At 38.5% G+C, this 27,917-nt stretch overlaps 1 protein-coding gene across 1 annotated transcript in view; it reads left to right on the forward strand.

Annotated features, from left to right (window-relative positions):
• The window catches only part of kcnj19a (potassium inwardly rectifying channel subfamily J member 19a), a 44,253-nt gene extending 16,835 nt beyond the window's left edge, over positions 1-27,418 (forward strand). The window contains exons 2-3 of the mRNA XM_053515213.1: positions 16,325-16,541; positions 25,716-27,418. Of these exons, the coding sequence (XP_053371188.1) occupies positions 16,325-16,541; positions 25,716-26,362 (864 nt within the window). The 3' untranslated portion in view covers positions 26,363-27,418. The remainder of the gene's footprint in view (positions 1-16,324; positions 16,542-25,715) is intronic.
• The last annotated feature ends 499 nt before the right edge of the window (positions 27,419-27,917 follow it).

Raw genomic sequence — 27,917 nt, forward strand, 5'->3', positions numbered from 1 at the left:
GCTGATCTTGAAAAAGCTGTTCATGCCTTCATCAGCTCGCGGATTGACTTTTGTAATGCCCTCTACTCTGGACTCAGTCAATCACTGCTCAATCGGCTTCAACTGGTACAGAATGCTGCAGCACGTCTTCTTTCCAACACCTTTAAACGCTCTCACATCAGTCCAGTCCTCCGCTCACTCCACTGGCTTCCAGTGCGGTTTAGGGTGGAATTTAAGATCCTGATGTTTGTATTTAAGGCCATCAATGGTCTGGCCCCTGTTTACCTCGCGGAGTTGATAATGGTCCACCACCCAGCCAGAACTTTGCGCTCTTCTGAATATACCACGTTGGTCATACCCAAGTTTAATTATAAAAAGTTTGGAGGTCGGTCATTTGCTTTTCAGGGCCCAAAACTGTGGAACGCACTACCGGGACAGCTTCGAAGTATCACTGAGCTCAGTGCTTTTAAATTGCAGTTAAAGACACATCTTTTTAGACTTGCTTTTGATATGTAGCTATTGATTTGATAATTGTTTTTATGTATATTGTCCTGTTTTGATTGTTGTGTTTTATGTTTTTTGTTTTTATACTGGAAAGCGCCCTGGGCACCTTTTGGTTGTTGTAGGGCGCTATATAAATAAATTTTGATTGATTGATTGATTGATTAAGCGATGCTTACCCAGTCCTGTCATTTATTACTACTGCAGTGATCATAATGGCGATAACAAAGTGAAAACATCCTTTTATTGGCTTGACCATTCTCTAAACACACTTAAACCACACACGGAAGCTGCTGAGTTGCACAGGAAGTACCTTCGCTTTAGTGATCACATGATAGAAAGAAGCGATGTCATTGGCTTTTCAGAACATTATGGCATTGGGCTACGGTGACACAAATACGCACTCTTTACAAACGTGGTAAACAGAAAAAACATCCGGGAACACATCGGATTCTGATCTTGACAGCGAAAAACAGGAATCTGTAGGCATAGGCTTACAATAGATAGGTTGTACAATAGAATAAGTCCAGGTGATTTTTTTTATACCTTTATCTTAATCTATAATAAAAAGACATGACAATAAGTACTCAGTGATAATATACTTTATGCATAGGGCAGTGCATGCTAAAAAGTCAGGATAACGGACCAGAATAGTATTGGATAAGAAATCACTACGAACTATACATTTAAAAATATGAAGTAAAATTCTTGTGGGAAAAAAAAAAAAAACTTGACGGAAAGATGTAGAAGCTCAGATAGTAATAGTAAAAAGAAATGAATAAAAAGCATCTCACAGCTGCACAATAGCAATGTCTCTGAGGGCATAATACACTCATTGAGAAAATGGAGTATAATTTTCAGTGGTGCCACAGGGTGCCATGGCAATTATTGTGGGTTAAATTTGGAAAAAAGCATCTTCTTTTACTGACCATGGTTATATTATAGATCATTTTAAAATTGCAAGAAGGTTCCAACCCTGATTAATGGGAATATGTGAGTAAGCGCTGGGTGAATCCTATTTATTTCACATCATCTCTCATCCCTATTGTTCGTGCATGTGCATGGTTTTCCACAACTGCCAGTAACAGACACATGAACCACCTATTCTAGATGGCAAGCCCTGGATGTGTTTTAGTGTATGTACACACCACTAGTGCACTAAAGACCAGAATTATTATTTATAATGAGAAGAGAGCAGTAGGATACCTGCAGCACTCCCAAGGAAAAAAAATCTTTCCTGCAATCTGATTTCCCTGTATAAGAGCATAATCCAATCTAAATGCAGCCATCCATTAAATGAATGGAGACGTGTTTATGTAGGAGTGGAATTTGCAGCTTGCAAATTGATAAAGGCACCATGCAAATGGAGAGGTATATATCTTCTACGGTATGCATGCTGCTCGGGTGTCACAGCCGGTCTGCTTCATTTTTTTTTACAGAGAACAGAAAAATCCCAGCTCTAATTGAACTCCGCATTAGACTAAGTAGGACTGATGGTAGCTGCGACCAAAGTTGCCCTTTCCATCCTTGGTATTTTCTTGCGTTAATGGCCGAATCCCTTTCTTTTTACTACCCCACCACTTTAGGGTCTTAAGCTCTTTGTAGCTATATGTTTACATTTCCTCTACCTGTCCCCTGTCTCTCTTCTCCCGCTCTTTATCTCTCAGCCTTAATTCTGAGATGTGCCAGTACGGTTTGAGGAGGAATAAAAAGATAGGTCAACAGCTAGATGTGCAGTCCGTCTCTGAGACTAGACTTCGAAGTGCTCACTTACCAGTGAGTGTAAAAGGTCTGAGTACACTACCGGTATAATTACTGGACTGATTAAGAGAGATTATTGCATTTATTGTTTCAGTATTGTTTTACAATGTGGAAAAAAATCTAACTCGGGAAAGACCAAGCACTTAGAAGGTGTGTCAAAATGTTTTTACTGGTAGTGCAGATTCATTAGAGAAATTAGAACAAATGTTTTACTGCGCCAGGCTGCAAAGTGCCTGTAAGGGCCAATATTTCATTCTTGTAATTTGTTGTTGTGTTTATTTTATTTTAGTCTATTAGTTAAGCATTAAGCATCAAGTATCATACTCATAATTTGCATTGTGACATCATTTCATGAGTTGTTCTGTGACATCACCTCACAATTATGTAGCTGCATGTCTATCACGCACGTTAGTTGTTCAGTAGTTGTTAAGACACCAAAGGATACAGAAAGGTGTGGAAAACACGAGCTTTTGACCGTGAGACAGTAAGCTAAAAAGAATACAGAAAAATAAGTTGTTGTAACTGTAATTTATCGAAGCTACAGAACACAGCAAGGGACTCTATTTATGCAAGAAACTGTAACAACCCTTGTACTTTGATGTTGAAAATGAAACAAGAGACAAAGAAATCAACGAAACGTCTGGAGTCGCGAGTGACGCTGTGTAACAAAAGGGACACGCGTCAGAACTTGTGAATAACATGCACGTACAGTGCCTAAAAATGTAATTTATTATGAATTGGTTGTTTACGTACCAACCTCAGCAGCAACCTCATTTCCCCTCTTGTTCGTTCCAACCATTTAGCATTCAGCATCACCAGTATACTAATCATTAGCCAAATTATTTGCATCCTTTTCCCACTGGTTCATGCCTTAAGTTAGACTTTTTTTTTTTTTTTTTTTTTTTTTACAATTCTTTAGTCACAGTGGCTTAACAAACAAAAAAAATTCCTCTGAAACTGGTCAACTAGAGGGCCGAAAAAGGAAGAAAAAAAAAGAAGAGAAAAATATTCCTCAAAGCTATATTAAAAAACAAGAAAGTCTGAGTTCTGTGAAGCAAAATATGAAAAAAATGGATGAAGTCAGATTTTTGGATCCTGTCCATTCGACTGCCATATAAATAATAAAGTCAAGAAAATACTTCCTGGAATTCAGCCAAAATGCAATACAAACAGCATTACACAGGCCTTCTTCAAATGTTTTTTTTTGTTTGTTTGTTTGTTTTCTTTTATTATTATCATTTTTATAAATCTCTGATTGGTCCGAAACGCAGAAGAAAAGAATCCCAGATGCCGTCCTGAATGCGAGCCTGATGTCTGGTTGTGCCTGTCAGCATGATGCTTGTTTAAGTATACTGTATGCTCTCAATAAAGGCTTCCTTTTAAACACTATACATACATTGGGTTAAAAAAAAAAGTCATGTCGGACACAAGTGATTGAACTACAATATGTTTTTGTCCAACATTTAAACAGCTTTATCTGAAAATATTCAAATCCCCATCCTAGCTTTGACCCGAAGCATGTATCTAGCTATCGTATATTCTGAATGACTCAAAAGGTTACGAGAGAAGTAAACGCAACACATTTCATGTCACTGAATGTGGGTGGAATCGGGTCATAAAAACAAGCGTAGAAAAAAATCATAAAAATCTGTGGTTTATCATGTGTTTAGAGATTACAGTTTTGGCTGTTTTCCATGATTTAAACTGCCTACTTTACACTGCGCTGTAGTGAACACTCAGATTAGTAGCGCTCCCAGGTGACACAGCTGTTTTGCATGATGTTGTTGCGAGGTTGAGACTTAAGATTCAGCTATCCATAGCCAGAAGTCCAGAGAGTTTGAGTAGAAAGAATCGTTTTCCTTTTGCCTTCATCAGGCGTAAACTCTAAAGCACCTCTCCTTATTGGTCTCCTTATTAAAGGTCCTGTATTTTACTATTTTTTTAACAAGATAATACAGGGCTCAATGCTCCTTCAAAACTGACATAATAGGTTTGAAATAATTTTTCATACTTCAAACCAAACAGTGCTTTTTGTCTATGTAAATGAGCAATTCGGGAACGCCAATTAGCCTAATCTGCATGTCTTTGGACTGTGGGAGGAAACCGGAGAACCTGGAGGAAACCCACCAAGCACGGGGAGAACATGTAAACTCCATGCACACAGGAACGGGAATCGAGCCTGGCCGGGAATCGAACCCGGACCCTGGAGGTGCAAGGTGACCACCGTACACCACCCTTATTTACACTACACCGCCCTAATTTAGTCACCACCCTAATTTAGTCCTATTTAATTCTCACCCATGTTAGGGCACTCCCACATCAGCGACACCTACCAATCAGGCTAACACACATTCCCTCTGACGCACGTCAAGCCGCTGACCGCTTCTTTTTTAAACAGTCGTATCACGCACCGTTAGGGAGCGGCATAAATCTCTTGGAGAACAATAGTATCTGACCCCTTTCCATCTGTCTGTTATCTTTAACACACAGGTCTTTAGCTGTGTGCCACTCATAAGCCCTTATATGAGGTCACATTAGGGGGGGAAAGGTAACTGGATTTTTTTAACCCCTGGTCCAATGCACAAACTGAAAGAGAAAGAGTTTTTGTTTTGTTTCATTTCTACAAGTACATGGCCATTTTTAAATAAATGCAGTGCCTTCACCTCTCTCAGTGCAAGCACGTTGTCTCATGAATTAATTTGGCCAAATTCACCATGTAATTGTAAATTAAAAGATATGGCATCATTAAAATAACCACCGAAGCTAGGTTAGCGTTCATATTCTTTTATCCTTAATACTAAATGCAAAATCCCATTATGCTATTATTTGAATGCAGAAATGCTTAAGTCGTGTTCTTAATCAATCAGCTGGTTTAAACTGTAGATGCATACAACATGCGATTAGCTTCTCAGACAGCACGTGACTGAGGAAGTGTGACTGTGCATACCATTCTCGCCCATGAACCCATAAATATATGCAGAAGTTATTTAGCTAGGTGAGGGTTCTGCCGCTAATCCCCTAAGTCACGAGGCAGTGACATGCTGGCTTTCATTCTTCAGGACAGTGGTTAAGCTGGCTAGATCAGAGATCAGTCTGTATCTGAGCAGCGTGTGGACCATAATGTGTCCTGCAGAGCGTGTCCTGCGGAGCGTGTCCTGCAGAGCGTGTCCTGCCGAGTGTGTCCTGCTGCTCTCTGTGTAAGAGATGTGTAAGAGTCTGGGTCCAGCATACAGTCATCCGCTTTACTAATCTTAAGATGTGACGGCAGGAGTGAAACAGCGGGTTAGAAACGTGTCTGTGTCTGATTAAACCCAGCAGAAGAAAGCAGCATTTAGTCTCACAGAGTCAGTTGCTAAAGAACAAAGGGGTCCTGATAATCTCCCAGTCAACTTCATTAAACTGCTGAAACATGATCAAGTTCCTGCTATGGCCTGGGAACTTATTAATGGGTCTCTTGTTCCAATGAAAGCAACATAACCAAAGGAAATATGAATTGGTACAGGTGAAGTGGAGTAGAGTGGAGTCAAGGAGCCTTTATCCGTTAGTCTCCATGTGGAAGAAGAAGAAGGTCTTTGTCTGTCAGACTCGTTAAAGAGGCGTGGCCTTTATATCTGTCAGTCTCAGTAAAGGAGGCGTGGCCTTTATTTCTGTCAGTCTCAAAAAAGGAGGCATCGGCTTTATATCTGTCAGTCTCAGTAAAGGAGGCGTGGCCTTTGTATATGTCAGTCAGTAAAGGAGGCGTGGTCTTTATATCTGTCAGTCTCAGTAAAGGAGGCGTGGCCTTTGTATATGTCAGTCTCAGTAAAGGAGGTGTGGTCTTTATATCTGTCAGTCTCAGTAAAGGAGGCGTCGGCTTTATATCTGTCAGTCTCAGTAAAGGAGGTGTGGTCTTTATATCTGTCAGTCTCAGTAAAGGAGGCGTGGTCTTTGTATATGTCAGTCAGTAAAGGAGGCGTGGTCTTTATATTTGTCAGGCTCAGTAAATGAGGCATGGTCTTTATATCTGTCAGTCTCAGTAAAGGAGGCGTGGCCTTTGTATATGTCAGTCTCAGTAAAGGAGGTGTGGTCTTTATATCTGTCAGTCTCAGTGAAGGAGGCGTCGGCTTTATATCTGTCAGCATTAGTAAATGAAGCGTGGCTTGTATATCTGTCAGTCTCAGTAAAGGAGGCGTGGCCTGTATATCTGTCAGTCTCAGTAAAGGAGGCGTGGCCTTTATATCTGTCAGTCTCAGTAAAGGAGGCGTGGCCTTTATATCTGTCAGTCTCAGTAAAGGAGGCGTGGCCTTTATGTCTGTCAGTCTCAGTAAAGGAGGCGTGGCCTGTATATCTGTCAGTCTCAGTAAAGGAGGCGTGGCCTTTATATCTGTCAGTCTCAGTAAAGGAGGCGTGGCCTTTATGTCTGTCAGTCTCAGTAAAGGAGGCGTGGCCTTTATATCTGTCAGTCTCAGTAAAGGAGGCGTGGCCTTTATGTCTGTCAGTCTCAATAAACAAGGCGTTGCTTTTATATCTGTCAGTCTTTGTAAAGAAGGTGTGGCCTTTGTATATGTCAGTCTCAGTAAAGGAGGCGTGGTCTTTATATCTGTCAGTCTTATTCTTTGTAAAGAAGGTGTGGCCTTTTCATATGTCAGTCTGAGTGAAGGAGGTGTGGCCTCTGTGTTTGTCCGTTTCAATAAAAGAGGTGTGGTTTCCTTTTCATATGTCAGTCTGAGTGAAGGAGGTGTGGCCTTTACATTTTACAATCTCAAGGAAGGTGTTGAGGCCTCTGTATGTGTCAGTCTCAGGAAAAATGGTGTGGCCTTTAAATCTGTCAGTCTTAGTGAAGCTGTCAGTTTCAGCTCAGGAGGTGTGGCCTTTATATAGAAATTATGACATCAGGTCAACATGGCTGCTCACGGCATCAGAAATTAATAAAGCAGGAGGGTTTTACCTTTAAGTGAGTTATTCTGTACATGCACAATTATTTGCTTTAGATCAGATTACATACAGACATCTTTGCTTTACACTTAAGCATATCCCTTTTCACAGTTAGCTGTCTAGCCTGTTGCTGACAAAAACATGAATATGGAAGAGGAGCTTTGTAGCTCTATGAAAATGATGCCATAGTGAGCTCAGACTAACGCAGGCGCAGGCTGAATAGCCGCAACCAGGGCAGAAGGGAAAACCTACATTATAGGACTAAATCTAACAGACCTGACAGTACTGACAGTAAATACAGACGATGTGAATGTCGGGATGAGGATCGTTTCAGCCCCATTCACACAGGATTGAGTGGAACGTTTACAGTAGAAATTGTCAGTTAGATTTATCTGATATGAAATCAGATGTAACACAGCCTGTGATTTGTGCAGTGCGAAATCCAGCCTGATGTGAAAGTGTGGTTCATGTGTTATGAAATTGCCTAGAAAACTACAGTATGATTACGTAAGATAATGTAATAACACACTTCAGATAATGAAGCTGCAATGCAATATGTAGAGCATGAGAGAATGTGCTCTACAGTACATACACACAAGTTGTGTGTGTGTGTGTGTCTGTGTGTGTGTGGCAAATTTTCCTGAGTGGAGACTACAAAGATTACAAAGCCCAAACTTGAGCAGTGGCTTCGGCTTGTGTTTCAGTCCAAATGAAGGCCATGAAAGAGCAGTATGTGTTTTTGTCTTCATGGACGATAGTGTAATCAATCACACACACATACACACAACACACTTATTTTATACACTTTACAGAAAAATGCGCCTCTAAAAAGTGGTAGCATCATTTTGGGAGTGATTTCTGTTGGAGGATGTACGGCAGATAGCATGGCTAAATATAGAGGAGAGAGACTGCACAGAGACAACCGATGTAGTGAAGAACCAGAGAGAAAACACACACACACACACACACACACACACATGCAGGGTACATGTGGACTGTAGCCTAGCGGATTGTTTGTGGTTGCGTATGTGTGTGTGTGTGTGGGCGGGTATATGGGTCAGTGGGTTGGTGGGCAGTTAGTGAAGAATTTCTGTGATTTTATGTTTTACTCTATGTGTGTGTGCGTGTGTGTGTGTGTGATATTTTTGTTATATGCTCCATTCCTCTCACTATGTGTGTGGGTGTGGGTGTGTGGGTGGGGTGGTGGAAGAGTATATCTGTGATATTATGTATTCCTTTCATAGTGTGTGTGTGTGTGTGTGTGTTTGTAGTTGTGCAGACAGCCTCACTTCCTCCTGTTCGAACCTAAAATCAGGCCATTTCTTCTCACACTTCTAAAACCGATGACTTTTGATGAACCTCTGTAAACAGAGTGTGAACATTTTAATACAAATATATCACAGCTTCCAAATCGCTAAATGTGTTTGAAACTCAATTTGATGTTCTTTTAAAAAAAAATGTTCGCTTTGACTCCTTGCTGTTGTATAAGATGTATTCAAATTGGTTACTTTTTTGTTTGGCATGTTGTTATTGTCACTTCCTGTTTTTGTTTACACTCTACTTCCTGTCTTTGTTATTAATGCATGGTCATGGTTTGGTCAGAACGCCACCTGTGGGAGTCCACTGACTATTTTGTTTGTTTTACCCATAGTTTCCTTCATATAATAAACTCTGTCCCATCCGTCCATCGAATATATGAAGAGTTATGATAATTCCAAGTTGTTGTTTTTTGTTGTTGTTGTTGTTGTTGTTGTTGTTGAAGCAAGATGTATCGCTGCTAATAGAGAATATTTTTGCGTGTTTTCTTTAAGTCATAAAGATGTTAAAGCACGAATGTACAAATTTTGTCAAAAAGTCTAAATTTTGTTTGTTTGTTTTTTTGCAAAAAGCTATAATTCCACCTCCCACAGTTTTGCTCCAATGGATGAATCAGGCTGCAGTTGTGTTTGTGGTATTTTAAGTAAGCTGTTTATTATCAATAACATTCTGGTTGCATATAAAGAAGAGCAAAGTCATACTTTTGTAGTGAGTCAAATACAAAGTACAGTACTCTAGTAGCAGAAAACCTATTCATTTAAAAATAAATTTAAAAAAGTGTTGAGTTTTGTTGCACAGAAAACCTTTTTCAATTACAATAATTGTTGAAGATTATGAGAAACATTATATGCAATTTATAAAAACTTTAGGTAACAGCATCATCAGCCTTCTCATTTAACAGTGTAAGTTTTACTGTGCAGCAATAACTTCGAATAATGTCTCTCACATCACTGTGGAGGAATTTTGGTCAATTCTTCTTTACAACATTGCTTCAGTTATTAATAATAATAATAATAATAATAATAATAATAATAATAATAATTTATTTTATTTATATAGGCGCCTTTCTGGTCACCCAAAGTCACCTTACAATTTAAACCAAAGATAAATTAAAAGACAAAACCAAATAAAATTAATAAGAATCGGTGGTGTAGTGGTTAGCACTGTCGCTGTGCACCTCCAGGGTCCGGGTTCGATTCCTGTCTCTGTGTGCATGGAGTTTGCATGTTCTCCCTGTGCTTGGTGGGTTTCCTCCAACAGTCCAAAGACATACAGGTTAGGCTAATTGGCGTTCCCAAATTGCCCATAGAGTGTGAGTGTATGTGTGTGTGCCCTGTGATAGATTGGCACCCTGTCCAGGGTGTACCCCGCCACGTGCCCTAAGCCTCGTGGGATAGGCTCCACGACCCTGAATACAGGATAAAGCGGTATAAATGATGAGTGAGTAAATAAAACAAGAGCTTTGTTGGTCAAACAATCCTATCAGGACAACAACACGGTACGGATTTTATGCCGGCTGCTCTACCTGGTGCAACCCTCCCATTTCATCCATGCTAGGGACTGGCACTACCATCCAGTGGCTGAGGTTTGGGAATTTGGTGGGAATTTAACCACATGGCAGGCAAGAAACCTACCTCTGAGCCACCACATGACACAAGAGACAGTTTCATAATCTAAAACCTTTAAAATCAAATAGCGATTTGCATGGATTTGAGACTTGTATGTTGTTTGTGGCATAGTTCGTGTAGGTAGCTCATGTAGTTTATTGAGGTTTTGGGGTATTCACTTATGTACAGCTCTCTTGAGGTTCCACTACAGCATTTCAATTGGTTTAAGATCTGGACTTTGACTAGGTCATTAAAAAATTTAGCCATTCTGGTATAGATTTTCTGGTGTGCTTCAGATCATTGCCCTATTGCATAACCCATTTCTGACCAAATCCTAGCTGTCGGACAGATGGCCTCACATTTGCCTCCAGAATACTCTGGTTCGATCGATGGTGTTTAGGTCCTGTGGCTGCAGAGCAAGCCCAAATCATCAGCCCTCCACCACCGTGCTTCACAGTGGGTATGGGGTGTTTCTGCTGAAATGCTGTTTGGGTTTGGGCATTAAGACCAAACAACTCCACTTTGGTCTCAGCTGTTGATAGGACATCATTCCAAAAGTCTTTAGTTTGTTCGGATTTAGTTTTTTGAACATTAGTTGTGCTTCTGTGAAAAGGTTTTTTCCTTGCAACCCTTCCAAAAAAACTTACTTGTTCATTCTTCTTCTAATTGAGCTGTCATGAACTTTAATGTTTAACATGCTCAGTGAGGACCTTAGAATCTGTAGGGTCTGAAATGTTTTTTTGTTTTTTTGTCATTCTCTGAGCATTGCACAGTCTGACCTTGGGGTGAAAGTGCTGGGACGTCCCATCCTGGAAAGATTTAATGCAACTTGAATTTTGAATACTTTCCAATTGTAAATAATATTTCTTATTGCAGAACGTTAAACTCCAAATTGTTCAGAAATGCAAGATGATGCGCAGCAGCAATCGCTTCTCTAAGACCATAGTCTCTGACCAATCTCTCTCTCTCTCTCTGTCTCTCTCTCTGTCTCTCTCTCTGTCTCTCTCTCTCTCTCTCAAAGAGCCACTAACAGGACAATGTGTTAAACAAGGACTGTGTGTGTGTGTGTGTGTGTGTTTGTGTGTGTGTGTGTGTAAGGGCTATTAACAATCGGTGCATTGGAGACATAGTTTGGACAAATATCTAAATAAGTGTCTCTAAAGAAGCACATTTATATAAATATTCATGTGTGATTAAACATGGATTATTGCATTAAGATAAAAATCAAAATGTAGATGAAATTAATAATCTAAATCTGATTGACGTTCGAATTAGTGAATCTGAAGCTGGCTGTTTGTACGCTACAGACTAAAAAGTAAGCGTGCTCAATTTATACCTGTGATATCATTGTTCTCCCTGGATGAATGGATGGAACTGAAAGTGGGCACGAGTATACCATAAAGTTTTTAAATATATTGGTAGAAATATAGTTTTTATTTTGGAGTTGAGAAAAGGCTGAAAAGGGCCTTGTAAACATCTTGAAGTTGTTTGTTCGTTGAATGCAATCCAGATACTACAAATCATAAATGTGCACCACTGGTGACTCCATCCCAGAGGTGTCGTGATATCCGACCTGATCCGCTTTGAATTTAGACAGGACGTGCTTTGTTCCATATTTTTTAGAATCAGTTCAGTATAATCTACTGTAAGAGAAAAAAATATTACAGTTCAGACTACTAGGACATGGTGCTTTGCATAAAAAATATGCAAACTGTCAGTGGACAGAAATAACCCCCCCCCCCCCCCACTAAGTGAAATGGTTTAACATTTTGAGTCTTGAGTGTGTAACATTCTGGTATTCTTCGAAGTAAAAAGAACAAAAGGTCAAAGCCATTACAAAAGGAAAAATGGAAAACGGTATGTAACTGTTATCGCTTTATAATGTTTATAATGTACTTGGTAACATAGGCGAGTATAACACCTATGTTTAACCTGCCTTGCTAAACTAGCTTACATAACACTGGATGGATATTATTTTATATCCAGTGTTTTTTGTCATAATGTTAGCAAAGTTAAGGCAAGTTTTTGCGGCTCACTGAAAGGAAGTTTGCCCAGGGCACAATACACACCAGAGGCACTGCCCGAGAGGTAAGATCAGGTGCCAGAGGAACGGAGTAAAACTTACAGCAAAAGACAAAAAGACACAGAACAAATTTAAAACCAGGCAAAGCAGTCTAAAATAACTGATATATATGCTGATACATTTGTTACTACAAAAAAAATTGAGCAGCAAATAAAATTTATTTATAACTATTTTATTATTATCACTCACTCTCACTCATGAATTATCTATACCGCTTTATTCTGTATTCAGGGTCGCGGGGGGCCTGGAGCCTATCCCAGGAGGCTTAGGACACAAGGCAGGGTCCATCACAGTATTTTATTATAATTATATACTGTATTATTATTAATAATATATTAGTATGTCACTATATAAATACTAAAACTTTAAAGAATATTTATAGTTTTTACTATTACAAAGTTCTTGGATATACTATAGAATGAGAAAAAAAAAAAAAAAAAAAAAAAAAATATATATATATATATATATATATATATATATATATATATATATATATAGGGTGTTTAAACCGGGACTTGGTGAAATTCCTCGTGAATGAAGGTGTAAAGCCAATTGCAGCCCCTCACTCCACTCCTACGGTGGCCCTGAAGTGCAAAACAAATTAACAAAACTGAAAACAAAATAACTAATATCTGACTGGCTGAGAAGTCCAATACAAATTAACAAAACGGAAAACAAATTAAAAACCAAATAACAAAACCCAAAACTTTTTTTTTTTTTTTTTTTTTGAGGGGGGGGTTTTGTTGTTTTGTTTTTGGTTTTGTTATTTTGTTTTCGGATTTGTTAATTTGTTTTCCGTTTTGTTAATTTGTTTTCCGTTTTGTTAATTTGTATTGCACTTCTCGGCCAGTCCGATACAAACCGGAAAAGGTAGGTATAGTCAGCAAATGAAATGCTTACCGCTAATTGGACGAGACATCTGTCACTCAAGATATACAGGAAGTACTGTAGTAGCGGTAGATTCGTGTGTGTATGAATGTGCAAACACTATTGTGGTTTCAAATGTGGCGTACTTACGGTGGCCCTGAAGTCAGTTTTGTTAATTTTTTTGCACTTCACGGCCATCATAGTTTAAAGTGAAGCAGAACACACAAGAAACAAAGATAAAGAAACAAGTTCCTACTTCCTGTATATCTTGAGTGACAGATGTCTCGTCCAATCAGCGGTAAGCATTTTATTAGCTAACTATATCTACCTTTTCCGGTTTGTATCGGACTGGCCGAGAAGTGCAATACAAATTAACAAAACGGAAAACAAATTAACAAATTCAAAACTAAATTAACAAATCCGAAAACAAAATAACAAAACCAAAAACAAAACAACAAAACTCCCCCCCTCCAAAAAAATTTTTGGGTTTTGTTATTTGGTTTTTAATTTGTTTTCCGTTTTGTTAATTTGTATTGGACTTCCAGCCAGTCAGATATTAGTTATTTGTTTTCCGTTTTGTTAATTTGGTTTTGAATTTGTTATTTTGTTTTGGGTTTTGTTATTTTGTTTTCAGTTTTGTTAATTTGTTTCGCACTTCACGGCCACCGTACCACCCCACCCAAAAAACATTTTAACCACAAAAATATAAAATTGCAAGTACCATTCCATCCTTCCTTTGATTCCTGAGACATGAGCTGACTTTGTGAATCAATTAATGCTGAATCTTCGACCACTCCCTTACTTTGCATTGGTTCTCTTGCATGATGCATGCTTTACTGATGATTGGCTCTTCAAGCTCTAACAAAAGTCACATTATTATAAAGAAAGTATAAATATAAGAGCCATTTGAATATTAATGTTTAAGCAGATAATGTTTAAGACAGTTTGTATTATCTGATTTAAATGTACACTGCACTTAATTAGTTCCACTGAGATATGTTTTTATTTTTTTGATTACTATCTTACTGTAAATTTCCTGTTGATTACTCAGGTGTTAATCCTAAAATGCATTATTCAGATAGTGTTATGAATTATTCAGTAAATAGAGTTTAGGTTAGAGGGAGAGGGGTGTCGTTATGAGAGAGAGAGAGAGAGAGAGAGAGGAATAATGTAAATCCTAACACACTGATGGGAGATGAGCAGGGAAAAAGATTAGCATGCTTAAGTGTGTTTATGGCATATTGTGTCATATCCTGACCCCTGAATGATGACAGTGTCGTGTAGAGAAGTAGCTCGGGTTTAAAGCCCGAGGACAGAGCAAAGAGCGATAGTGGAAAACTTGACATTATTTATTTTCTTTCTCTCCTGTCTGTCTGCAAATGCTTTTATCATCTGTGTGCAAACATGATGCCAAGACAGCAGAATAAATTTATTCACATGGGCCTGCTCTCTGCTACACTGTTATACAGATTCCGTGTACGTGATAAGAAATTATTATGATTCCACAGCTGGTTATTTTACATGTTCATTTTTACTCTGATGATGAGGATAATGATAATACCAGGGTGGGTGACGAATGATCTGCACTCTAGATGTAGAATGTATTTGAATGAACTTTTTGAAAAAGACAAAAACATCATTTTTTGACAATCTTTTCATTATATTGCTTTTCAATACTCATCGTCCATCTGTCAATAAGCTTTATATTCCCTCATTAAAAATGTTTTAGGCTGAGCCAAGTGAACCAAACAGGTGAAAGTCTTCTGGAGCGAGATCAGGACTACTACTTGAAACAACAAAGTTTTTTGCAGAGTGTCGACAGTGTGTGCAGACGTGCATCATCCCGTGAGATCACAACGCCCTTGGATGTCCTCTGTGTTTATTCCAAATTTAAGGCTTCAGCTCTTCAATAAGCGTCTCACTGTAACGAGCACTATTGATTGTTGAACTTTTTTCCTAATACTGTTCCAATACTGGCCCTTGAGAGTCCCAGAAAACCGTGAGTAGTTTTCGAACTGATGTTTGACATTTGAACTTTTCCTCGGTCAGCAATTGAGGATGTTCCTGTTCCGTCCTCTGCGGTTTACTCTCAGGTCCATAGTGATCAATCCATGTCTCATAACCAGTAATGATTCTCTCTAAGAAACTTTCACCTTCCTTAAAATATTGGTCCAAATTTAGTTTGATGGTGTTTTGTGATGATGATGATGAGCATGATGATGGGAATGGTAGTGATGAAGACGATGATTATGATGATGATGTTGGGAATAGCAGTAAAGATGTAATGATGATCATTGTGATAATGGGAATGGAATTGATGATGATGATGATGATGATGATGATGATGATGGGAATAGTAGTGATGATGATGATGATGATGATGAAGAAGATGCGAAGGGGTATTATGGTTATGGAGATGATAATTATGGGGATAGTAGTGGTGATGATGATAATGGTGATTATGATGATGGGAATAGCAGAGATAATGATGATGATGATGATGATGATGATGGTTATCATTGTGATGATGGAAATGGAAGTGATGATGATGATGATGATGATGATGAAAATGGGAATGGTTTATAAGATTATGGAGATAATTATTATGGGAATAGTAGTGGTGATGATGATGATGATGATGGTGGTGGTGAAGATACGAAGGGGTATTATGGTTATGGAGATGATTATTATGGGGATAGTAGTGGTGATGATGATAATGGTGATTATGATGATGATGGGAATAGCAGAGATGATGATGATGATAATGGTGATGATGGTGATGATGGTTATCATTGTGATGATGGAAATGGAAGTGATGATGATGATGATGATGAAGATGGGAATGGTTTATAAGATTATGGAGATGATTATTATGGGAATAGTAGTGGTGATGATGATGATGATGATGATAATGATGATGATGATAAAGATACGAAGGGGTATTATGGTTATGGAGATGATTATTATGGGGATAGTAGTGGTGATGATAATAATGGTGATTATGATGATGATGGGAATAGCAGAGATGATGATGATGATGATGATGATGGTGATGATGGTTATCATTGTGATGATGGAAATGGAAGTGATGATGATGGGAATGGTTTATAAGATTATGGAGATGATTATTATGGGAATAGTAGTGGTGGTGATGATGATGATGATGATGATGACGACGATGATGATGCTCATGATATTGATAATAATGATGATGATGATTGCGTGTTCCTGTGTGTGTCTGTGTGTGTTTGTAATGTATGAGATTAATGATGATCTGCTTCTCCATTTGTCCCAGTCTCGTCAGACCCCTGAGGGCGAGTTCTTACCGTTAGACCAGTGTGAGCTGGACGTGGGGTTTGGGACAGGAGCTGATCAGCTCTTCCTCGTCTCTCCTCTGACCATCTGCCACGAGATCAATCCCAAGAGCCCCTTCTTCGACCTCTCACAGAGATCGCTCATGAATGAGCAGTTTGAGATAGTTGTCATCTTAGAGGGCATCGTCGAGACCACGGGTAAGAATTTCTTTCTTTCTTTCTTTTGAATTGATTATTCCTGCCTGATGAAGTTTGTCTTTACCTGTTTCTCCTGTCCTCTTGTTCTAAATGCTTTTATTCAACTTTTTCTAACATTCTCTTTCTTTACTGCCAACCGCTCATATCTCTTTCTCTTTTTCTCTTTCTCTATCTTTCATGATCTGTCTCATACTCAGACACAACCACTCTTTGTCAATCCATATACCTCTTTCTCCCTTTCTTTATCTGACTCCCTATTTGTCCACTTGCCTCTCTCTTTCCCCTGATCCTTTGTCTCTCCTTTGTTCTTTTTATACCTCTGTCTCTCACACACTCTCTTTCTGCTTCACCTGTTCTTTTTATGTCTTTCTCCCTTTTTCTCAACCTCTTTTTCTCTATTCCTGTCTCACTGAAACAATTTTTCATCTCTCTCTTACTACAGTATGTCACTTTCTGCTTCTCTGTCACTTCTCTTTCATTCTTTCACCCTTTTCCTCTGTCTCTTCCACACTCCTTTTCTCCGTACCTTGGTCTCTCTTCTAATCTCTCTCTCTCATTCTTTGTTCATGTCTTTATCTTCCCTTTTCCTCTATCCATCTGTCTCCCTGCTCTTGACTCAATCTCTCTCTCTCTCTCTTTCTCTCTCTCTCTCTCTTACACACACACACACACACACACATTCTGAGTTATGAAAGCAGTGGTATAAACACACTCATGCTTCCAGCTGTACTCTATGCATAATAAAATGCTTTGGGTCTCCCGTGTGCCACTGTGATATATGAGCGTCAAACTCTCTCTCTCTCTCTCTCTCTCTCTCTCTCTCTCTCTCTCTGTCTCTCCATCCTTATCTTCCTTTTAATCTATCACTTTTAATCTTATTCCTCTGTTTATCTCTCTCCCTCTCTGAGACTCTTCATTTTTTTAGTCACTCTGTCTGTCCCATCTGGTTTTCTGTCAATCTGTCTGACTCTCTCTCTCTCTTTTTCGCTCACTCTCTCTCTCTTTTTCACCCACTCTCTTTCGTCTCTCTGCTTATTTCCCATTCTCTCACTCTCACTCTATTAGACTCTTTTTCTTTCAGTCTTTCTCACTGACTCATTTTTTTAGTCTCTGTCTCTCTATTCCTAACTTCCTCTCCATCTCTCTCTCTCATTCTCTCCATCACTCTCTTGCTTCCCCGTCTCTCTGTCAGTTCAGTTCAGAAGGGCTTTATTTGCATGAATGTTTGAAAAAAAAAATACATTGTTGCCAAAGCAGTTATTGAAGACTGATTACATTATAAATGACATCAATCAGTATTTATAAACATACATAAACATTATAAACAATGTCACTTACTTAGCATTTTATTAATCTGTCGCTCTTTCAGTCTTTCTCTCAAGTCTCTTTCTCTCTCTCAACTCTCTGTCTTAAGCTCTGTCTTTCAGTCTTTCTCAGAGTTCTTTTTAGTCCTCGTCACCTCTTACCTGATCTCTCTCTCTCTGTCTCGCTATCCTTATTTTCCTTTCCATCTTTCTTTATCTCTCTCTCTCTCTCTCCCTGAATTCTCTCTCTCTCTTTCTCTCTCTCTCTCTCGTTCTCTCTCTCAGCACTATGCCAGGTGAATTGTCATGCACTTATAACCGATTATTGATCAGCACGGGACCCTGAATAGAAATGTCAAACTGAATATTGTACACAATTTCTGGTCATGCAACCCGATTTCCGCGGCTAATCAGGGGATTTCTTTCTCTGCCTTTAAATGGTTTGACAGCTTTTTCGAGTAGTTAGAGTCGTTCGGTATTAAAAGGTTGTGGATATTCATGTCCATGTGCATGTTCTGAATGACTGGAATATTTATTTTCACTCGATATGAAGTGGACCCGGTGCCCAGCTGTTCTAAAGATCGCGGATTATGACCGGTGTTGTGCATGAACGTGCTAAAAGAGCGGCACTTATTCAACACACAAATGTTTTGGCGAACTGTCAGTTTTCAACTAAAGAATGTGAACAAGAGCGTTTTTAACATGCAGGCTGATGAACATAAGTGTCACAGGCTTCGTTCAACCGAGGATTAGGGTTAGGGTTAGTACTATGTATCCTGTAGAGAGAGAGAGAAAAAGAAAGAGAGAGAGAAAGAAAGAAAGGGAGCATGCACATTCTGATTGATCTTGTGCTAAGTGAACCTCTCACCGTTCTCAGTGGGCGGGGTTTTATGTTTAATCTCTCTGTCTCTCTCAATCAGTCCAGTCCAGTCTCGATCGGCGACGTGGCTGATTCGTCAGAACAGGAAAAAAAAATACTTCAGTATAAACAACCACATGGGTTGTAATAATATATAATATCAAAAGAGGTGTTACTAAAATAGAATAGAATAGAATAGAATAGAATGTCCCCTACATATGAACGTTCGAGTTACGAACTTTTTAAAAACTTTGTTTTTTCCAAAAAAAGAGAACGTGGCCCCCGGCTGCTGCAGTGGGAAAGTGCTCACCCCATCATCTAGAGATCGCAGGATTGAATCCTGGATGATGCTGTAGCCTCCCGCAGAGTTCCTTTCCAATATGATATCATATTAATACATGTTTTTCATGTGACTTTTTCTGCATGTACCCAAAGTGGTAGAATCAGAAAACAAAGTATTATAGAAGAAAACATAATAATGATAAGATAATATACAAAGTACACCACCTGACCAAAAAAGAGTTGCCATTTCAGAAGCTGCACCAAACAAAGCAAACAACTGGGTAGATTTTAAATCCCTGGAGCTGGGTTAAGAATCCTTCAACGCATCATCGAAACCTGGAAGGATAGTACTGAGCCATCAACTTTGTCACACTGGTGAAGTTAAAAAAATCTATTTGAATGTGTAGTCTGTTGGGTTCAGACTGACCCTATTCCAGAGTGATGGGTGCATCGGGGTGAGATGGAAAGCGCATGAAGCGATACATCCCATTATGCATAGTGTCCACCGTACAAGCCTCTGGAGGCAGTGTTATGATCTGGGGTTGCTTCAGTTGTCAGGTCTAGACTCAGCAACGTTCTGTGGCAATAAAATGAAGTCAGCTGACGACCTGATTGTAATAAATGATCAGGTTATCACATCATTTTAGTTTTACTTCCCTAATGGAACAGGCATATGCCAGGACTCAAATTGTGAAAGACTGGTATGAGGAATCATTTTCACACATGGACTGGCCACCAAATTGTGTTCGGTAATCAAAGCTCAAGGTGACTGAATGAAATCTTAGAGTGTGGGATTTTTTTTTTTTTTTTTTTTTGGCCAGGCAGTGTATTAGGGAGCTCAATCAAAGGGAAGCTGGTCAGGTAATTTCACAGTTCCTTTCAGCAGAAAAACAAAGTCTAACAGAGAAGGTCACGAGATCTGAGGAAGTTTACTTCTTTCATCTTCGAGTACAACCTGACATTCCAGGTGTGTAAGCACTGAGGCACTCAGGCAATTAGTATGTTTCAGCAAACAAATCAGTATTCATATTTATGAATTATGAACATGAACTAGTTCATTTCACTGTATGTGATCTCTTGTGAAGTGTGAACTTGCACAACGCTAAGATTTAGGAACCATGCTTTCTTTTAATCATAGAAACTATTTAAAAAACAGCATGAGTTTTCATGTGTTAAAGCCTCGATCATGTAGTGGTTTGGAAAGTGCACACATGAGGCCTTTATAACAAATTCATAAGCATGAATCTTTGATCAAATAATGCTGGAGGAACCGTGTAAGCTTTAGGACACAACAGATGGGGTGGCATTCATTTTAATGCTACAGACTGTTTTCTTGTCTCGTCATCTTCTGGGAACTTTTCTTTCTGTATCTTTTTCTTATGATGTAAGATTTACTTTCAAAACTATGAAACTCCAAAGTGATATTTCAATGTGAGTTTCTCATACGGAGGAAGTCTAGAGCAGCTATAACACTGTAAGGAAGCATCAGTATATCGCTGGACTTGTTTAGGAAGGCTGTGTATCAGCTAGAGGAATATATGAACGTGACGAATCCTCTATATATAGGGAGTTATCATGAACGTGCTATGAATAATTATTCACTCACTCACTCACTCACTCATCGTCTATACCACTTTATCCGGTGGTGGAGGGCTGGAGCTATCCCAGGAGATTTAGGGCACTCTCTTTAACATACCATGGGCAATTTGGGGACGCCAATTAGCCTAATCTGCATGTCATAAACTATGGGAGGAAACCGGAGTACCCGGAGGAAACCCACCAAGCACAGGGAGAACATGCACACAGACCCCAAGGCGGGATTCGAACCCAGGACATGAAGTTGCTAACCGTTACGCAACCTGTTTCCGCGTCCCACCCCCCTATCTGCAGGTGCGTGAAGGGGCGAGGCCACCAGGTCAGGCTGGCTGGCGATAATTAATGTTAATGGATCTCTGGCTTTCTCCACGTTTAAAATGCTCAGCTTTTTTTCCCTTCGTCCATCCTTTACCCTTCTTGTTTCACCATATTTTCTAAATAAATATCCCCCTTTTCCCGTAAGACCTCGCCTCGTGTCTGTGTGTCTGTGATGCCACCTGTGCACAAATAGTGAACCCGGTACAACATTAGATGTAAAAGTACAAAGCTCTTAGATGATTGAATAAAGCACATTACCTAATTTCATAAAAAGTTCATTACCTAATGCCGCCGTGCAAAACGTGTTTTTTAAATGCATTTTGGTTAATCTTTTGACATCGGTAACGGGAATCAAATTACATGCATTTAAAATGTTAAATTACTGCATTATCAGGACAAGTAATTACATACACACTGACACGTCTCACAGTAACACATTACACAGTAACGGGTTATACCCAACTCCGATCCCCACACCGCTCCCTGTTGACATTTGTGTTCCTACGCAAAATAAAAAAACACTATAAATCTGCCCATCCGCATCAAAGTCACATGACTACATTTCAGGTATACAGAATGTTTAATCTATTATCCTAAATCTAAATCATTTGTGCATTCAGACAGCCATTTAAAAAATCTGAAAATGGAGATCTCTGTAAGGTATTTTGTCCTGGAACATGTCTTTGAAGTCTTTTTTTCGAAGCGTGTCAAGCACCTTTTGCGATTCATGCTGGATCTTCGCCAGGGTGTCAAAACAGCAACTGGATCTTCATGTAATAGAAGAGGGTGAAGTCGGCACGAGCCAAATCTGGCAAGTAGGCTGGGTGCAGGAGACGATCATCATGCACAGTTGCCGAATGGTTTTGGTATTTTGGGGGGTTTTGCTCGTTGAAGTTTTTGTTGATCTTTCACAATAACTTAAGAAGGTCGGTGCTCCCTGTGAAGTCTTGCAACTTTTTGATTCCACGTATCGAGTGTTAGGTACTGTAGGTGAGATTGTTAAAGCAATATAAATACCCTGATTAGCAATTCTTAGTTAGCAAGCTAATTTGTTAGTGATGGAGTTAGCTAGAGGTTGATATGGTGCGGCAAAGACAGAACTCTTTGGACCAGAGTTGTCTCTGTTAATAACTTCACTTTTCCTTAAACTTGTAAAAGATGAAAAAAGAGATAAACACTTATGAACACTTTTCTAGTTCTGACACATAACATTTTAGAAAACATATCATTCCTCCCTATTAGTAATCTCATTATCTTTTGCGAACAGGCTGACGTCAGGGAGACATATACACCTAAGGGTCCATTGAAGCCTGTATTAATGACACATTCGAAAGACGTCATAAGAAGTGATGCATGAGAACTGGAGCAGTGAATGGAATAAAGATGAGCGATGTGGATTACTATCTCGATTACTGATTTTTTTTCACAGTTCTAAAGGGAGAAATTAGAAGCAAAGAGACAGCAAAGCAAACATCTCACAAGTCGAAGCTAAGATAACACAAAGGGACAAACGACAGACGATAAGTTCTGCATTGTTTGAATGAAGGATAGAGCTGGCTAGTGACAAGCGCAGATTTCCTATTTACTATGCGTAATCTGCAGATGAGACACGACATAATTACAGACTTGAAACACTTTATGTAAAACAAGGGCTGCCTTTTTGTCTTCCAGTGAGTGTGTTCTTATGTGTCTGCAACCCTCTAGTAAAAACCTCAACCAAAGTCTTTTTATAACAGTAAGATCTGAGGTGTAGTAGAATTTTTACGTGTATGATTATGAAATGCTCAAAGGGGCAGTAGTTGTTAGGGATGTTGTAGCACACGCACCTCTCTGAGGGCTTATCTGCCGGAGCGTGCATCATCACTCCGGACAGTTGAAGGAATTTGATGCAGATCATATTAGACATCATTTAAATTTTCATTTAGTTATAGTTACGGTTTCACAATGGACATCCAGTCCAATTGGATATCATGTTACGGGTATAATAAAAAAATGTGTGTGGAGTTTAGTAAGTGTGTGTGTGTAAGAGCGAGGGATGGTGAGTTAATTAAAATGCATGAGAAGCTCTGCTCAATAAACCTGTATTGCACGTAGACTAAAGAGAAGAGAGCAGATTTCAGAGTCCAATTAAAGTATGAGAGCTGATCAAAGAAGAAATCATCAAAACATAAAAAATTCCTCTAATTCATGTAATCAGTGTGATTAAATATCTTTGATGTGATTGTTTTCTTTTCCTGCGGAGGTTTGTGAACTGAAATGGACTGCAATGTATCAATAGTCGTTTTGATCTTAAGATTCTTAATAAGACAATGAAGTCCTTAATGCTTTGTGCAATTAAATCCCATTAAAGTTATATTTGTTTTTGTTTTTTTTAACAGTTTTTTTTGTTTAGGTAATAGAGTTAATTTCTGAGAAAAAAAAATTTGAAAAATAAATAAATAAATAATAATAATAATAATAGTAATAATAGCTGAATTTCATTTATATAGCATCTCTATCAACTCACTCAACCTCTGTCATCCATTCTCCATACAGCTTATCCTGTACAGGGTCATAAAAAGCCAGGTGCCTATCTCAGGGGACTTGGGGCACTAGGTGGGGTACACCCTGCACAGGGTGCCAATCCATTAAAGAACTCACACACACACATTCTTACACACTTAAACCGTGGAGAGAAACGCACCAATCACGGGAAAAACAAACTCTCCTTTACTAAATAATTAATTAAACTAATTAAATTATTTATTTTATAAAATATAATAATAGTAATAATAATAATAATAATAATAATAATAATAATAATTATTATTATTATTATTATTATTTTAATTATTATTATTAGATAATTAAATAAATAGCATCTTTGTTTATATTATTTTTTATTTACTTCTAATTATTTATTTATGAATAATTTTAAATATCTATAACATTTTGTAGTACATAATACTAATAATTAATAATTAATTACAACAACTATGAATTATAATTTACTATAAAAAGTGTTTATGTAATTATGTATTTATAAATTGCTATAACCTATTATTATTATTATTATTATTATTATTATTATTATAGAAGCAGCTCCACCAACAATAATAATAAGGTTAATTTATACAGAACACTTAGAATTTCAGTTATTTTGTTAGGTGTTTATTTGCTCATTTATTATTTCTTTTTAATAATATTTATTTGAAGTATTTGTATATTTAGTTTTTTTCTACTACTATTAGTACTATTTAATTTAATTAATAGCATCTTTATTAAGTGACTTATTTTTTATTAACCTATAGTTATTTATTTATAAATGATTTTATATATCTATAATATTTTATACCAGATTTTACTAACAATTATTAATTAATTACAACAACTATTAATTATAATTTACTATAAAATGAGTGTTTATATCGTTATTTATAAACTGCTACTACTACTATAAATCTTTTACAAAAACCTTTCATGCATCTTTTTTGACATAATAATCCACATTGCATAAAGCCATGCCACACAAATCTTACACCCAAATAAATATAAAGTGCCCAATACTTGTGCAGTTTCATGTCGTTATTAAAAGCACATTTTTTCTTCTTTTAAAGATCTTTCTTCTTGCGCTTCTTGCCATTGACACCCCCTACCGATCTGTCTCTCTGTTCCTCTTATGTCTTTCTTTATTAACTACCTTCTTCTTTGTTCACTGACTTTAGTTTTTTGTTGTTGTTGTTTTTTTTTTTGTTTTTTTTTGTTTTGCAAAAGCCAGATTAAAAAAAATCCCTTTTGTACAGCCTGAAAGACTTACTTTGACTTTCCAGAGACAAACAAGTCTGGATTAATCGGTTTATTGACTAATTTAAATTGGACAGAAAGCAGTTAAAATGCGAGAAATCGGATTTGGTGCTGTCTCTCCTCGGATATAAAGCACGCTGGCAGAGCTGAGTAACGATCGGACCGTCTCACTTCATGAACCGCAGAAAATCTCACTTAGCTGCTGGCTGAAGACTCACCCGTAGCTGGCACTCGCACAGACACATTACATTCAGACAGTGTAAATTAGTCTCCCAGCGATGGAGGCAACAGATGAGTGAAACAAAGACAGAAAACAAATTATTTTGTTGCTTCTAACATTTCATCAGTTTTTTTTTCTCTTTCACATTTTTACATTGTAAATGTTCACGAAAACCTAAAACCTGGATAAAAGTATGGTATATTCTAAATCTATGAAATAACCATGGAAATTGGTCATAAGCATCAAGAACTTTACCTTATAAAGTGTTTAATAAACACATATACACAAACACATTCAAAATATACAAAAATCGCCTTCGAACAGTTGATATCGAGATGTGTCTGCTTCTTATGCTCTGTAAAGCTTCATAACGGCTCTAATCTGAGGTGCTGATTGTTAATTGGTGATTTTTGAGGCTGGAGACTCTAAATGAACTTCTTCTCTCCAACTTCGATCTTGCTTTCCTGGGAAGGTCTTCGTGAGAGCCAGTTTCATCATCATGGTGCTTGATGAGTTTTGCAAATGCACTTGACACAATACTGTTCTGGCAAGGACTATCCAGAACAGCTGACGTTCATGTCTTGAAATAACGACTGAATGTAGTTACTTAATTACTATACCTAATATGTTAATATTTACCTATATGTGTTATTTCATAGTTTTTGAAAACTGGAACTTAAACTTCAGTATATAGATGATCAACTGCATTTTAATGTAGTCTTGAGGAATCGGAAAAGTTTCAGAGGAAAGTTGCTAACCCTAACCCTAACCCTGATTGTGCGAATAAAGCTCTGCTTGTCCTTGTGTTTTAGGTATGACATGCCAGGCGCGCACATCTTACACCGAGGACGAGGTGCTGTGGGGTCACCGCTTCCTGCCCGTCATGTCTCTAGAGGAGGGCTTTTTCCGCGTGGACTACTCACAGTTTCACAACACGTTCGAGGTTCCCACCCCACCTTACAGCGTGAAAGAGCATGAGGAAAAGGGCTCGCTTCCCTCTCCACTCGCCGTGCCCCACCGCGAACGAGTCTTCTCTGTCAACTGCTTAGAGCTAGGGGAAGAGCGTCCCAGCCTTGGAGGTAGCGCCTCCTGCAGGCTGCCCAGCAAGCTCCAGAGGATGAGCTCGTCTGGGAAAGAGGATCTGCCCAAGAAGGTTCTGCGTTTGAGCTCCCAGGGCCCGGAGAAGGCATCCAGCACGGGCGACTTGCCCCTCAAACTGCAGCGCATGGGCTCCGGTCCTGGCCAAACAGACGACTTCCATCTTAAAGCCCTCAGAGTGGGCTTTGAACCCATGACCATGTCCACCGGAGACCTCCAGCAGAGGAGCCTGTCCCCGATGCCGTCACCCATCGCCCTGGCACACACTCACGCCCCTCCACATACTCCTCTACCCTCAGCTGGAGCCAGAATGGAGGATAAGCTGCCTGCCAAACTGAGGAGGATGAACGCTGACCGCTGAGGTCGTAGGGATTTGTTGTTCTCTGTTGCTGATCTGGGATTTTACATGATTCGGGTCCCGCATCAGCATAAAAGAACAACTTCTAACATATATATGAAAGAGGTCACGGGTCATGGATGAACTGCAAATAAAATTCTGACAAAAAGACGGAAAATTGAAAGCACATATCAACGCATGAACTGACGGGAGTTATTTAGTTCTTTGGACGCGTGTTTGTTTCTGTCCACTTCACACAGTACTGGATTATATATGGGACAACTGTTATTCTGGTCCGTTTGCACCAACAGGTCATAACCGTGAAGCTAAGAAAGACAGGACTTCCAAATCATTTAAAAGTTATACGTGACCTATAATACCGACTGACTTGCCGAGCAGTCTGTGTTATTGAGTAAAGCTGCTAGTTACTGCATCCAATCAGAACTGACTTGTTTTCTACAAGTTTATTTTCCACTCATAACATATTTTGTTGCTCATCAGCGTCCAGGGATGTCCATTCCGCAAGACAAACTGGTCCCGATGGCCAAAAACTACTCCAATTCTAAAACTGAAAATACTTCACTTTTAAACGTTGTATCATGCATGCAGATAAATAATGCATGAAGAGAACATAGCTTAGGGAAAAAACTCTTTAAAGAAAACAAAAACAAAAAAATCTCTTACATTTCTCTCTCTTTCTCACACACACACACACACACACAAATGTATTCTTTTTCAATAACGAAGTTCTGAACATTTTTAGTTTGGAATATTTTTAAAGGTGCTGTTTGTCATATCTGAGCCAGGCAAACTCTAGAAGCCAAGGAATGAGCAAAAATCAGCATAAATGACTCCAAGCGAGGGAGGTTTGTCAACATGTCTTTGCCTGAGTCAAATATGGGGCTTAGCCGAAGATTACACAGGATGAGCGAGAGAAATTGAAGACTGAATAAAATAATTACAGATTTAACAATGCTTGTTTCATGCAGATTAACAACAGTATCTTTTTGAACCTCAGATTTTGCTGTTCTGGTTAAAATCCAATTAGCAGGAGCACTAATAGGAAATGTGATTAATCTGATTGAGCACTTAACATAATGTTCCATCCATCCATCCATCCATCCATCTACAAACCTCTGTAGTCCAACTAGGGACCGTGGAAGCCAATGGTGATTACCATTGTATCTTACCATCCTATTTTTTTTACAACCATGGTAGGACCTTAATATAACTATGCCACCATGCCACCTTAGATAATGTGAAATAATGTCAAAAATTCAAAATTTTGAATCTGTCACTACTGCCATGCTAATTACCAATGTTACTCACCAAACCATATTTGTGTTTTTGACTACATCTGTAAATACACTTCTTTTGGAACTTTTTTTTTTTTTTTTGAAAGAAAAACCTCAGTTATTATTATTTGCATAACCCAAATGATGTTTGGCGTATACAGAGCTAATGTTGACATTATGCTCATCGTTTAAGAGTTATTAGTTCATGCTGCAATGCAATATATGGACAAAAGTATGTGTAATCATCACAACCATATCGATTACACAGAGGCCATTAAAGTCAA

Source organism: Clarias gariepinus, chromosome 16, assembly GCF_024256425.1.
Source record: "Clarias gariepinus isolate MV-2021 ecotype Netherlands chromosome 16, CGAR_prim_01v2, whole genome shotgun sequence".
NCBI classification, from domain to species: domain Eukaryota; kingdom Metazoa; phylum Chordata; class Actinopteri; order Siluriformes; family Clariidae; genus Clarias; species Clarias gariepinus.